This window comes from Nansenia antarctica, assembly GCF_963989245.1.
Source record: "Nansenia antarctica genome assembly, chromosome: 5".
Taxonomy (NCBI): domain Eukaryota; kingdom Metazoa; phylum Chordata; class Actinopteri; order Argentiniformes; family Microstomatidae; genus Nansenia; species Nansenia antarctica.
This window is the reverse complement of record NC_137690.1, coordinates 5,485,467-5,499,597: the sequence shown is the minus strand read 5'-3', so window position 1 is coordinate 5,499,597 and position 14,131 is coordinate 5,485,467. Positions and strand designations below refer to the sequence as shown.

General features: G+C 42.1%; 1 protein-coding gene across 1 annotated transcript; it reads left to right on the top strand.

Annotated features, from left to right (window-relative positions):
- Positions 1-9,222: 9,222 nt before the first annotated feature.
- On the top strand, positions 9,223-14,029 carry LOC308159215 (stonustoxin subunit beta-like; the record flags this gene model as incomplete). Its single annotated transcript, XM_080532959.1, has 5 exons — positions 9,223-9,306; positions 9,470-9,590; positions 10,581-10,703; positions 11,141-11,200; positions 13,500-14,029. 5 exons carry the CDS (start codon positions 9,223-9,225, stop codon positions 14,027-14,029), a joined length of 918 nt encoding a protein of 305 aa, XP_080389085.1.
- Between the last annotated feature and the right edge of the window lie 102 nt (positions 14,030-14,131).

Sequence of the window (14,131 nt, the reverse complement as noted above, 5' to 3'; positions counted from 1 at the left end):
CATGGTGTTGTTGTTTATTGCCTTCTTCTGAAATATACTCCTGCTCAAACTCTTTTAGGAGTCGTGCTTGTTCAGGCCCTGCCATCATCCACTTCTTGAATGCTGAGGGATTCTTGGTGAGTCCCACTGCACCCCCAGAACCCTTCACCAGATCATTATTCTGCTCATGAGCCTGGTCTATCGGTATGCTTGAGAATCTGTTTGTGGTCTTGGGAATAACCCAGTGACCATGTTCTTCAAATTCATTGTGAATGGACGAGGGCAAGCTTTCCATGTCGCGGATGTGGACAGGAATCCATCTGGCATAGTTCTGGTGATCAAGGGCGAAGAACCATGGGACGAGAGCCTTCAGTGACTCCACATAGAGGGGGAAATCCTGTTCTCTGTGGGCACGTACAAATATCAGACCCATTATTTCCAAGTTGAGGATGGTATCCCAGTACTGGAATGTTGGACTCTTGGTGATCATATCTTGTCTCCAAGCTTCTTTGATCTTCTCATCACGTGGTCCCTCAGTCACCATGTCCAAGAAGGCATCCTGCTGCAGCTTCCCCAGTGCCAGAGCGCTCACTTGGTGGGCATGTCTTGTCCTAGTGAGGTGGGATGCTTTGAGGAAAGAGTCAGCTGTGCCAGAGGATGCGATACCAGCCTCAGTCAGTGCAGTGGTCCAAAAAAAAAGACATAATGATATTCTCAATAGCTTTAATGCATTCCCTGACCCAGAGAATGTATATTTTGACACCAAGATTGACCTTCTAAGTGGCTTGGAAGCCGAGATATTTGCACTTATAGATTTTACATGGCGGCCACCTTGGAAATCCAAGATGGCCGCCATCGGCCATCTTGATGAAGTGGCTCCCACCAAAAATTGAAAGCTATGGTGATGTAGAGCACATGGAAAAAATGTGGTGCTTTTGTCCGGCGCGTCCCCATTATTTTCAAATATGGTCTTAAGCCACCGCACTAGTAGGTTTTCACAGGGAGAATGATTAACTCATAACACCCTGGATTTACTGTCTAGCTTTCTATTCTCTCTGTCTCCAGTAACCATCAGGAGATCTGCCTCCGTGACTTTTCATAGTCCAGCATCCAGCCTTTTCTTTATCAACAGATTCTAAATGTGATTCATGGAACCAGAAGTGTTCTTTCAATATGAGTGATTGCTTTATAATCACAACACTCTTTTTTATTTTTTTTGAAATTTTCTTTTTATTGTCAATGGTCATTGGTTACAACAATCGTCATTACATTCAACATATCACAATCAACTCAGTTCCTATGACCAAAGTCTTTTTTTCTTTTTTATATTAAGTAAAGTAAAGACAAGACAAAACGAAAACAAAAACAAACAAATAAAAAAGAAAAACAATAGCGAGTGAAGTTTGGGAGCTTTCATCTTACATATGATAGATTAGAATAGAAAATGATTCAAGAAAATAAACACAATTACATCACCCTCTCATGTTATTTTAACAATTCAACAGAAATCTGACCTTACAGGTTTAACATATCCAGTCCATTTCGTCCAGATCCGATAGAATTTTTCTACCTGAATTCTAAGGGAGTATGACATCTTTTCCATTACATATATATCATGAATTATATCTATCCATTCATCCACTGTGGGTACGTCTGGCTTTAACCATTTTCTTGTGATAGCCTTTTTACTTGCTACCAGAAGTATCAATATCAATTTTCTGTCGTTATTGTCCCAATTTTCGAATGAGATGTTTCCCAGGTATAAGGTGTCACATTTGAAGGGGATGTTAATTTCAAAAATAGCTTCCAGATTATTGTGTATCTCCCGCCAAAATGGGACTAGATTTGGGCATTCCCAGAATACATGGTAGTGATTGGCTTCATTCAGTCCACAGGATCTCCAACACGCTACACTCGACCCCTGATGTCGTTTTTGTAGGGGGGTGATAAAAAACCTTGTAAGGTTTTTCCAACTAAATTCTCGCCACGTATTTGAGCATGTCGTTTCCCATTGTAGTTTACATAATCTGTCCCAATCCTCCCCAGAAATAGTAAAATTACCCTCTTTCTCCCATTTCTCTTTAATATATACAGTGTTTCCTCCAGGAATTTTTACAATGGTGGCGGGTAGCGTTGACCGCGCGCGCACGCGCGCTCAAAACAACGACGTAATTTCAGCCAAAACTCGAGGATGGCCCAAAAAAATTAAATGTTTTCCCGTGTGTCTCTTATTGTCTGTGTCTGCATGTTTTTCCAGCATGTAATTCCGTTGTCAATAAAAAATTCGTCTCCCCTTCTTTTCATTATCATTATGGAGGCTTTATGGTTGTTGTAACTATTATGGGAAGCGGTTGACACAGTAGCCGCTTTTCGTGTACGCTGCAGTGGATCCCTTCACAACGCAGAAGAAAGAGGAGAGAGAAAACATTGTCAATGTGCAGGGAAGAATCATGTATCAGCAGGGTTCAACAGTAACGCTTGCCTGGGGCAAGTAAAAAAATTCGCCGGGTTTGTTTGCGCGAGCCCGAAGACGCTGCTGGATCCTGGATCTGTTTACCTGTGTGCAGGAAGAAAAACAGACGGAGCAGGCGCCAGACCAGACTAGATGATTGTGGAGTGAAGAGGTTATTAAAGCGTACGCGATGCGACGGGTGATCGACAAGCACGTACACTTTCATAATATCTTCACTCCACGATCATCTAGTCTGGTCTGGCGCCTGCTCCGTGTTCTTCCTGCACACCGATGCACAGATCCAGGATCCAGCACCGTCGTCGCGCATATTGTAACATTTGAAGTAGTTTGTAGACTACACGCAGCCTAGATGTATTCGACCAATCACAAAACAGTTTTGCAAGCGCGTCGCTTCGCGCTTGTGGGTGTGTCTAGCGATGTGAAGGTCTGAAAAGCGGCCTAATTTTTTTTTTTTTTGAGAAATCTGAATGGTGGCGGAGGAAATTCCATCGTGGCGGTCCGCCACGATGAAATGCATGTAGAGGAAACACTGATATATTGTATTGACTGTTTTGAGATTGATCTGGCGGAAGCCATTGTATAGTCTAGATACCACCTTGTTGCATATCAATGATTTGCTTGCTGATGTAAATACTTCCATAATTCCTGTTACCCCCTCTTCTGATACTCCCCCTAAATTCTGATTGAAATGGTGTCGGACCTGGAGATACCTATAGAAATCATTTTGTTCCAAACCATGTTTTCTCTGTAGCGATTCAAAGCTATGGAATGCCCCCTTGTGGACAAAAGTTAAATAGTTCGAAAGGCCTTTTTCAACCCAGACTTTAAATCTAGCATCTGTTTTGTTTGGAGGGAAGTCTGTGTCATATGCACACCATCTTAGCATTTTAAGTGAGTCCTTTATACCACACAGTTTCACTGTCTCCTGCCAAATCTTCAAAGCCACGTTAATCCAGGGATTATTTTTATTTGTCATGTTGTTTATTAATTCACTATCTGCAACTATCGCTGCTATTTGAACCCCTTCTGTCATTGCACTCTCAATTTCCTTCCATCTTGCAGAGTATGATGGAGTACACCAACACACTACAGGCCTTAATTGAGCTGCGCAATAGTATTCTCTTAAGCAAGGAAGGCCAAATCCCCCGTTTTCTTTTCTTAACTGTAGAGTTTTGTATCTGATTCTGGGTTTTTTCCCTTGCCATAAATATCTAGATATTAATTTGTCCCATTCTATAAATTGCTTAGCAGGTATCTCCACTGGAAGAGTCTGGAATGAATACAGTAACCTTGGTAGGATGTTCATCTTAACAGACTCCACCCTGGAGCTCAAACTCAAGAAGGGAATGAGACTCCACCGTAGTACATCTGATTTTAGTTTTACATTCAAAGGGCCATAATTAAGATCAGATAATTTTGAGACATCTTTTGGCAGGTTAACACCTAGGTATTTTATTGAATCTGCATCCCATTTCAGGTTATATTTCCCTCTAATATCGTTGGGTGGGTCATAGTTAAGTGTTAGTACCTGGGTCTTCTGAATATTTAGTTTGTAACCTGAAAGTGTCCCATATTCCTCTAATAAACCCATCAATTTTGGGATTGTCTGTGTGGGCTGTGTTAGATATACCAGGACGTCATCCGCAAAAAGACCAAGTTTATGCTCACCAGCTGCCATGTCTATTCCCTTAATTTCAACATTTTGTCTTATCCATTGGCTCAAAGGCTCAATAAAAAGGCTGAATAGGAGTGGGGAAGCGGGCCATCCCTGCCTGGTTCCACGTTCCAGAGTGAAGGATCCTGATAGGGCACCATTAATTTTGATCCTTGCGGATGGGCTATCATATAATGCTTGGAAAGTTGCAATAATAGACTCATGAAAGCCGAATCTCGATAGTACCTTGTATAAAAAGGTCCAACTAACTGAATCGAAAGCTTTCTCAGCGTCCAAACTTACAAGAGCTGCCTCTATTCCGTGTTGTGTGATATGTCTGATAATGTGCAATGACCTTCTAATGTTGTCTTGTGTTTGCCTTTGTCTAATGAATCCTGTCTGATCTAAATGAATGAGTTTAGGTAGAATCCTATCTATTCTTCTGGATAGTATTGATGTAAACAGTCGATAATCGAGCTGGAGAACACTGATAGGGCGATAGCTATTACAATCTAGTTTGTCTTTCCCTTCCTTCGGTATGACTGAAATTATTGCTTCCCTCCACGAGGGTGGAATTTCCCTTTTCTGTAGTACCCAATTAAATGCCTTCAGTAATGTTGGAGCTAATTGTTCTCTAAATGATCTGTACCATTCAGCAGTGAAACCATCTGAACCCGGGGATTTGTTTGCCTTCAATCTCGAAATTGCTGATTGTAATTCCTCTATTGTTATTTCGGCTACCAAGTCTTTATTTTGTTCATTAGTGACAGAGGGTAAATCAAGAGAGGCTAGGAATGACTCAATCTGTAGGTTGTTGTCCACTTGTGGTTGGGAATATAGTGTTTTATAGAACTTTTCGAAACTCTGTTGAATTTTGTCTAGCTTACATTCTATCGCTCCGGATTCGGGGTTCCTTATTTTATAGATTGCATTATCTGCTTGTTGAGTGAAGTAGTGGCGATGATGTTACCCCTCATTACTGCTTTAAGTGCATCCCAGAGCATATTCGGAGCCACTTCCCCGTTATCGTTTAATTCAAGATATGTTCTAATTTCAGTCTTCATGGCCTCCCTTGTCTCTGGGTTATTCAGGATACTTGAATTCAGCCTCCATATTGTAGACCTTGGCTTTCTATTGAGACACACAGACATGTAAATAGGGCTATGATCAGAGAGGGCAATCGGTCCTATGTCACATTGACTTATTCTATGTAGGTCTCTATTGTAAATAAAAAAATAATCTATCCTTGAGTATACGGCATGGGGGGAGGAGTAGTGGGTGTAGTCCCGGCTGGATGGATACAATTCTCTCCAAACATCTATGATTCCCATTTCCTTCATTAATGCTTTTATCTTCCTACTTATAGGTTTTGACTCTGGATTACCGCTAGATGCATCCAATCTTGGGTTTAAACAAACATTAAAGTCCCCCCCACAGATTAAGATTCCCTGAGATTTTGTGGCCATTAAATCAAATATCTGTCTATAAAACGTCCAGTCACTACCAGGAGGAGCATATACATTCAGTAAACTCACTAGGGTTCCCTCTATTTTCCCTATTATCATTATAAACCTACCATCTTTATCTTTAAACTCTGATATGTGTTCATAGGTCACTGTATTTGATAACAGTATGGCCACACCCCTCCTATGACCTGGTTCGTATGAGGATGAATATACATATTTAAAACCCAATTTATTCAATTTGGCATGCTCTGTATTGGTAAGGTGGGATTCCTGTAGGTATGCTATTTGTATTCTATCTTTCTTTAATTTTGTTAGGATCTTCCTTCTTTTTATTGGGTTAAGTAAACCATTAACATTAAAAGAAACTATTCTTATATCTTGCATTTAGGTTATAACATGTGATATTTCCATCATGTACATGAAAAGCTTCCCAGTCGCTACAGTAAACAGTTGTAAACAAACATTAATAATAACATTAAAAAAAACAAGTAAAAGAAAAAAGTACTTGAGTTACTTCCAAGGTAGGGGTCACTACTACAACCCTCCACGAGCCTAAAACAATAGGCTCCAAGGGAAAACCCCTCTCCCGTAGACAGAGAGGGCCCTTGGAGATAACAGTATGAGAAGGTTCCATCGTTCGTTCCTTTCCCAATTCTTATTTGTATTTTAATTATTCAACTAGGTAACTCACGTTTTTTTTTTATACTAACCAGCAAACAGTTTCAATAGTATGAGCTGAACTCACCCACCCAAAGTGTCCGTTTAATTCTGAGTAGATTAGTAGGGCAGTCGTTGCTTATAACTAATCATTTCACTCAGCTTTTACCGGACTACCCGTCTGTGGGTGGGGGGTCTCTTCTGTAGCGTTGCAATTTCTCCTTGTAGCCTGCGTCTCCTCTGCCACGTCTCCCGGTCCGCCTGCCGCCTGTCTGCCATGTCAGCTGCCTCAATTGCTCCATCAGCGTCTCCGGGGCTCCGATGGGCTTGATGGGGAGACCTCTGTTAGCCATGTCCTGCGTTGCCTCTTCCACGGTCTCGTAGATCTTGATCCCCTCGTCATATTTCACCTTTAACCGGGCTGGGAACATCGTTTGGAAGTGGATGTCTTTATCCTTCAGCAGTGTTTCCTCTACATGCATTTCTTGGTGGCGGGCCGCCACGATGGAATTTCCTCCGCCACGAATTGATTCAGTCCACACACAAAAAAATAATAATAATAAGTTCTCAAAAAAAAAAAAAAAAAAAAAATTTGGGCTGATTAAAATATATCTGATCCTAGATCAGCGCTATAATGGATGTTGACTAAAAGTGCACCTAAATCCACGCCCATCTCTCTCTAACCGCTGATCCAAAATCAGATTAATGACATTCAGTTGACGACGTGACACAAGGGCTCCTGATTGGTCTAAATGTGAACTGTGGTATTATTGTTATTGTGTACAGGCCACCGTAGTGACATCAGGGGGGTATTCCATCAACATCGCTAAAGGGAAAATCCAGGTTTAGTCTGATAAATCTCGCGAGAGTTCTTACAAATATCCAGGCATATTCTGATAGGTCTCGCGAGAGTTATCAAAAATAAGCCAGGATTTTCCTTTAGCGACGTTGATGGAATACCCCCCAGGTCAGGTGGGCAGGTTACGACGAGACAACAAGAGACCGGTATTGTAGAGCTTACAGAGCGAGTTAAAATAAAGACACTTACATTGAAATACAGAAGGACTCACGTGTATGTTTAATAGAATAACACGACATGGTGTCAGAAGTCCTGTAAGTGAGTGTTAAGAGTTAGATCGGCCGACAAGTGTCATTTGAGCTCGTGACGGTGAGAAGGGAGAAGAAAAGATGGATGCTAATGCTAACGCGGGAGCAGCTGCAGTCCAGAGAACGGCGCCAGTTTCAAGTGCTACGTTAGCAGACATTAGCAAGTCAAAAAACGATTCTTATGTGCCGTCACTTTAGCAACGACACAGTATTGTCAAGGGGAAAAGAAGGGGAGACGATTTTTTTATTGACAACGGAATTACATGCTGGAAAAACATGCAGCTAAAATTCAGGGAACATTTGGACAATAAGAGACACACGGGAGAAGTACGGGAAAACAGGGCTCATGTGGGTGTCATCAAAGGTAAGAGTTTGTTTTCTTTAACTCAGCTGATACTCAGCTGTTTACCGAATGCTCCATCTGACTGTGATTTTACTTCTGTAATGTGGTGGGTTGACATAATTCACGCACGGAACTATAGGTTGAGACTATTGTTCCGTCCGTAGTACCCAAGTTGTTTAGACTGTTCTATTTACTGCTTGAGTGTGTTGTTGACAATCGTTCATGTCCTTCATTAAACGTTTAGCTTTGTCATTTGATACGCCGCCTACGACTACCATCTCTCTGCACTACAGTAAACAGTTAATCAGTAACGTTAGCCGCTTTTGTGCTCATGTAGGCCTACTTCGTATTATATTATAGCTGATGATCTTTGTGTGTGTATGTGACTGTCAGTCACAAGTTTATATTCTGTATATTCCTTTTTCTTTTTTTTTTGGCCATCCTCTAGTTTTGGCTGTGATTAGAAAAAAAAAAAAAATAATCGTTGTTTTGAGCGCGCGTGCGCGTGCAGGCGAAAAAAATCGCGCGCGCTCACGGCCACCCGCCACCATTGTAAAAATTCCTGGAGGAAACACTGCTTCAGGATCCTCCGGGCCTCTGCATATTCTTTTCGCTTTTGGAGAATGCGTGGAGCATAGTCGTTGTCCAGATTGACTCGCGTCCCCTGCCAGGTGAATCCCTTCTTTTGCCATGCCGCGCGGAGCGTCGTTTCTTTGGTTCTGAAGCTGAGGAACTTTACCAAGATGGATCTTGGCTTTGCCTCTGCTGGTGGCTGTGGACCGAGGGCACGGTGGGCTCTCTCAATTTGTAGACTTGTTGTGTTGGGTATGGCGAGGTTTTCTAGGAGTAGTTTTTCCACGAATGTGATCATCGACGAGGAGTCCTTTTCTGCCCCCTCCGGAATACCGTAGATTCGGATATTATCTCGTCTGGAGCGGCCCTCTAGGTCGGTTAGCTTCTCTTCTGTCCTGGCCTGTAGCTTTAGCATTTCTGTCAGGATATCTTCCGTGTTCTGAATTCTCTCCTCGGCATTCACAATTCGCCCTTCTGCCTCCTCCAGTCTAACGTTTGCACTCCTTATTTCTTCTTTTATATCCTCGAGTTGGGTCTTATTGTCCCGTCGGAAATCTCTCAGTTCTCTCAGAATCAGACCCAAGTCTACTGTGTTTTCCGGGAGCATTGAATCGCCCTCGTGTTCATCATTGCTAGCATTGGGAGAGTTGCTACGACTTTTTTCGATTGGAAACTGTTGCTGCAGTTGCTTCTTGTCCATTTTCCTAGTGTTCATCTCTGCCCTCTTTCACTATTTATTTGGTATGAAATTTGGTATGAAATTCTAAGTTTGAGGGACTTTAAGAACGTAATTGAACGGGAGAGCCTTCTTTATGCTGCCATCTTGTCCGTGTCTCAACCGGAAGCCAATCACAACACTCTTTTATAAAGTAAAGATGATAGTGTGTGAAGTTATTGTTTATCATAATTCAAGCAAAGTAAATATGCACAGTATTTATTAAAGTGTGTTTGTCCACAGAAGCAGCTGGGGATGAGTCAGCAGAAAGTCCAGCAGAGAGTCCAGGAGAGAGAGAAGGAACTGAAGGAGATCCAACAGGCTGTGGAGTCTCTCAGAGTGAGTATTGACCAGAGGAGACGCACCATTTCACTGCTCTCCTCCAGTCAGCCACTCTCCAATCCCTGTGTGTGTGTGTGTGTGTGTGTGTGTGTGTGTGTGTGTGTGTGTGTGTGTGGGTGTGGGTGCGTGTGTGTGTGTGTGTGTGTGTGTTCCCTAACAGCGCGCTGCACAGGCAGCAGTGGAGGACAGTGAGAGGATCTTTACTGAGCTGATCCGCTCCATTGAGAGAAGCCTCTCTGAGGTGAAGCAGCTGATCAGAGCCCATCAGGAGGCAGCAGTGAGTCAGGCTGAAGGAGTCCTGGAGCGACTGGAGCAGGAGATAGCTGAGCTGAGGAGGAGAGACGCTGAGCTGGAGCAGCTTTCACACACAGAGGATCACATCCATTTCCTCCAGGTAACTACACTGACCCTCCATCTGCAATACTGACAGGAGATTACTATTCAGTAGGGATGTCCCGATCCGATACTGATATCGGATATCGACCCGATATTGGTCCTGAATGCTGGATCGGGGATCGCACCAGAAAAAAAAAGGCTCCGATCCGATCCTACTGTCATGCGCAGTCAAACTTATGTGTATAAGCGATGAGGGAATGAAAACAGTGAACAGAAACGCGTGTCGCAGAAATGCTTCACGCGAGTCGCAGAAATGCTTCACGCGAGTCGCAGAAATGCTTCACGCGAGTCATATATGCGCTTAAAATGCACATAGCGCTGTGTGCTTCCGGTTTCATTACAAAGAGGTTAACCCTATATGTGCCTGACGTCTAACAACATTCAAATGACTCTAACTTCATATTTTTTCGGATTTCAATGTATGACACATCATTTGAAAGCTTATGATCCGTAGTTCCAATCCACAACACGTCGCATTTGTTGCTTTAATAAAGGCTGGCAGTCTTTAATTTAACTGTTGTTGGTGTGGACTATATACTGGGGAGGTATTTGTTATTATTCAGGGGTCAAAAAATGTATACAAATATCGGATCGGTATCGGCATCGCCGATACCCGAAGCCCAGGTATCGGTATCGGTAGTGAAAAAGTGGGATCGGGACATCCCTACTATTCAGTTATTAATTCTCTCTCTCTCTCTCTCTCTCTCTCTCTCTCTCTCTCTCTCTCTCTCTCTCTCTCTCTCGCTCTCTCGCTCTCTCGCTCTCTCGCTCTCTCGCTCTCTCGCTCTCGCTCTCGCTCTCGCTCTCTCTCTCTCTCTCTCTCTCTCTCTCTCTCCAGAGTTGTCAGTCTCTCTCCAGTCCCAATGTATGTTCAGACTTCCCCAGCATCATTGAGGGTCCTCTTCAGTTGTTTGGAGATGTGAGTGAGGCTGTGTCTGAGCTGAGAGAGAAACTAGAGGACGTCTTTAAGGGGGATTGGCCCAAGATCTCAACTACAGGTGGGCTAAAAACTCTACCTGTCGTCCCTTCACACAATCAACTTTAGACCAATTAATAGCCCTCGTCATCACCTTGTATACATGTACTGTATGTTTAACAATATGTGACAGCAGCTGGTGAAAAGTCGGCAACCAATAAAAATGTAAATAAAGGTCAACGTCATTGAAAATCAATGACACACTTGCTAGTCAAACAATGGATTCGGTGAGTAATCCCCACTCTACACTAACTAGGTAGTAGTAGGGTTTACTCATCGAATCCATTGCATTACAATATTTTGGCTTGACTATCGAGTGTGTCATTGATTTTATTTTTTTATTTTCAGAATAAAAGTCTGAACATTTGGTCGGTTGCCAACTCTTTCCCGCTTTCACCAGCTGCTGTCGCATATGATATAATCAGAATGTTCTATCTCTCTCTGTGAATGTGTTTGTAGTGAATACAGTGGATGTTTTCCTGCCACCAGAGCCCAGGACCAGAGCCCAGTTCTTCCGATGTGAGTGTGTTTATCCTGAAGTAGCTGACAGTCTCTCTCCACTGATCCTCTCCACAAACCCTGAGATAGAACTAGAGAGCTCTAGGAGAGGGAGAGACTCATCAAAGACAGCCTACATATCCAGGGCTTAAAGTACTCCGGCACAGTGGATTTCCGGCGCGGGAGAATAAAAATAAATAAAAATAAATGCAATTGCGGCATTGCGCCGACGTGGTGGCGGGGGCGCTGTTTCACAAATAACTTAGCTTTCGTGTTTGCTAGCGAAACAGCTGATAGTTGATGTTGACTGCTCAAGGAGAATACATATTTGAAAGTACAGAATGTCTGAGAGCCTTATATTGCATTATATTACATTATATTTTGAATGGCCATCTGGTGCCTGAATATTGTTTTTTCCTTTACATATATAATGACATTTCCACCATAAATTGATGGCGAAAGGGCACAAATTGGTGCATATCAATTCACCAGAATGCAAGAAATTAAGTGTTTGATGCTCGTTTAAGGACCCCCAGACAGCCCTGCTTCATGGGTCCCCCCCGATGTCAAACACCACTGGTACCACCTACCGCCTCATTTTGAGCCAGGAAAAACCCTGAGTAGTGACGGGAAGCCTTATGGGACGTGGTGCCAAGAAGGAGAATATAAGTGATAGTGGCTTAATAAGTAATCCGTTTGTTCTTTTAAAGACATGTATATATTTTATTCTGTATTGTTATAGTGATAGTGGCTTAATAAGTGATGCAATCAGTTTGGCCTTTTAAAGACATCTAACTTTTTTTTTGTATTAAGTATAAAACAGTATTATGAATGAATGAATGGTCTTTATTGTCATTACAGTTTTTCCCAATTGCTAAAACACAAAAGCCAATTCTCTAAACCAAATGACCAGTTCTCTAAACACATTTAATAAAACTAGCTCCCATTTGCCAAAACCATAAACACATTTCACATGAAGACACAATTCACAAAACACAATCCTCCTTTTCTCATAAATCTAAACACATTTTGTCTTGCTAAAACACAAGTTGCAAAAAACTCTGCTCAAAATGTCAAATTCTCAAATTAAAGCTCATGTGATGCAAAATGCTTGCCACAGTCAGCAACATTTTAACACAATGAACACACCTGGCTTCATTCATTAAACATAACGACTCAAATTTTAAGACACTTGTTGCAAATTATTGTGGTGTGTGTGTGTGTGGTATAGTTCCATAAAAATAAAAATAAACATCACTCCCTGAACATTGTTTTCAGTGAGTATTGTTGTGTGTAATGGATCCTCTGTAGTGTTTGCATTGAGTTGTGATACAGTACAGTATTGTACATGTTACGGTACATGTGTGGAATACGGTAACATTTTTCAAACCTTTATTTACGTAAAACTCGATAGGACAACAGTGCAATAACTTCGCGGCTGAACTTTAGTAAAATTTCGGACATCATATGCCATTTAAAGGGGGGAAATAGATATCTAAAGATGCATGACTATCATGCAAAATCAGCCTTACTGTAATGTAAAATATGTAATGTTAGATATAACGTTAGACAGGGAGCGCAGATTTATTTTTATGCATGACTATCATACATGTGGGAAAACTAGGGTTAGGGTTAGGTGCTAGGGTTACAGTAAAGTTAGGGTTAGGATCAGGGGTAGGGTTTGAGTTTGAGTTTTGAAGAGAGAAGGTGTGGTTTTGCTTTAGAAAAGTGTGTTGTGTTTAGAGTTTTGGGAAAATGGAGGAAAGTTTTGTGAAATGTGTTTTAGCAATTGAGAAAAACTGTAATACAATACAGGTACCATACAACGAAATTTAGGAGGGGGGGCTCCCCTGGTGCTTGGAAAAAGACTAAACACGAGGGCCAAGGGTAAAATAAAAAAGGGAAAAGAGCTGGTTTACATAAATAAAGGCTATGTACACTATCTACTATACTACTATACTATACAATAAAACACTGTGCTGTACTCTATGCTATGCTATAAATATCCTAACTTTTCCTATATCTGAACCTTATGTACACAAGGGTTGTCATATTGCACATAGTATTGTTGCACATTCATTTAAAGTATTAATGCATTTTAACATTGAGACATATATTTTGTATTGACTATAAAATAGTATTAATGCATTTAAACATTGAGACAAGAAGCTGTCTTCTGTACCCGCTCTCCCAATATCTCAAACTGTGACCCCCCTCCCCAAGAAAAAGTTTCAGGCACAGGATTTTTTCCCACTTTAAGCCCTGCATATCTGACTCTCCTTATTTCTCTGATCTGGTCTCTACTCTGCTCTTCTCCCAGATTCCCGTCGGCTCACACTGGACCCAAACACAGCACACAGACAACTCTCTCTGTCTGAGGGGAACAGGAAGGTGACATGTATGAACCAAGCCCAGTCATATCCTGATCATCCAGAGAGATTCACTGTCCGGCCTCAGGTGCTGTGTAGAGAGGGTCTGTCTGGACGCTGTTACTGGGAGGTTGAGTGGAGTGGGGAGCTGGTTTATACAGCAGTCTCATATAAAGACATCAGCAGAGCAGGGGGAGGTGCTGACGCTGCATTAGGATTCAATACCAAGTCCTGGATGTTAAAGTGCACTAGTGATGGTTATAGTTTCTATCACAATTATGTTAAGACTGCAGTATCAGGCCCTCAGTCCTCCAGAGTAGGAGTGTACCTGGATCACAGGGCAGGTAGTCTGTCCTTCTACAGCATCTCCTCTGACACAATGACCCTCCTCCACAGAGTCCAGACCACCTTCACTCAGCCCCTCTATCCTGGGTTTGGGGTTTATATTGGGGACAGTGCTGAGCTGTGTGAGCTGGAGTAGAGGTCCCTATAAGAGTGATGCTTTATCATATCATAACCTACTATTCTGTCGAAATATCTTTCCCTGTTTAGTCTTTAGAGGTTTAATGACTTAACCCTTCTA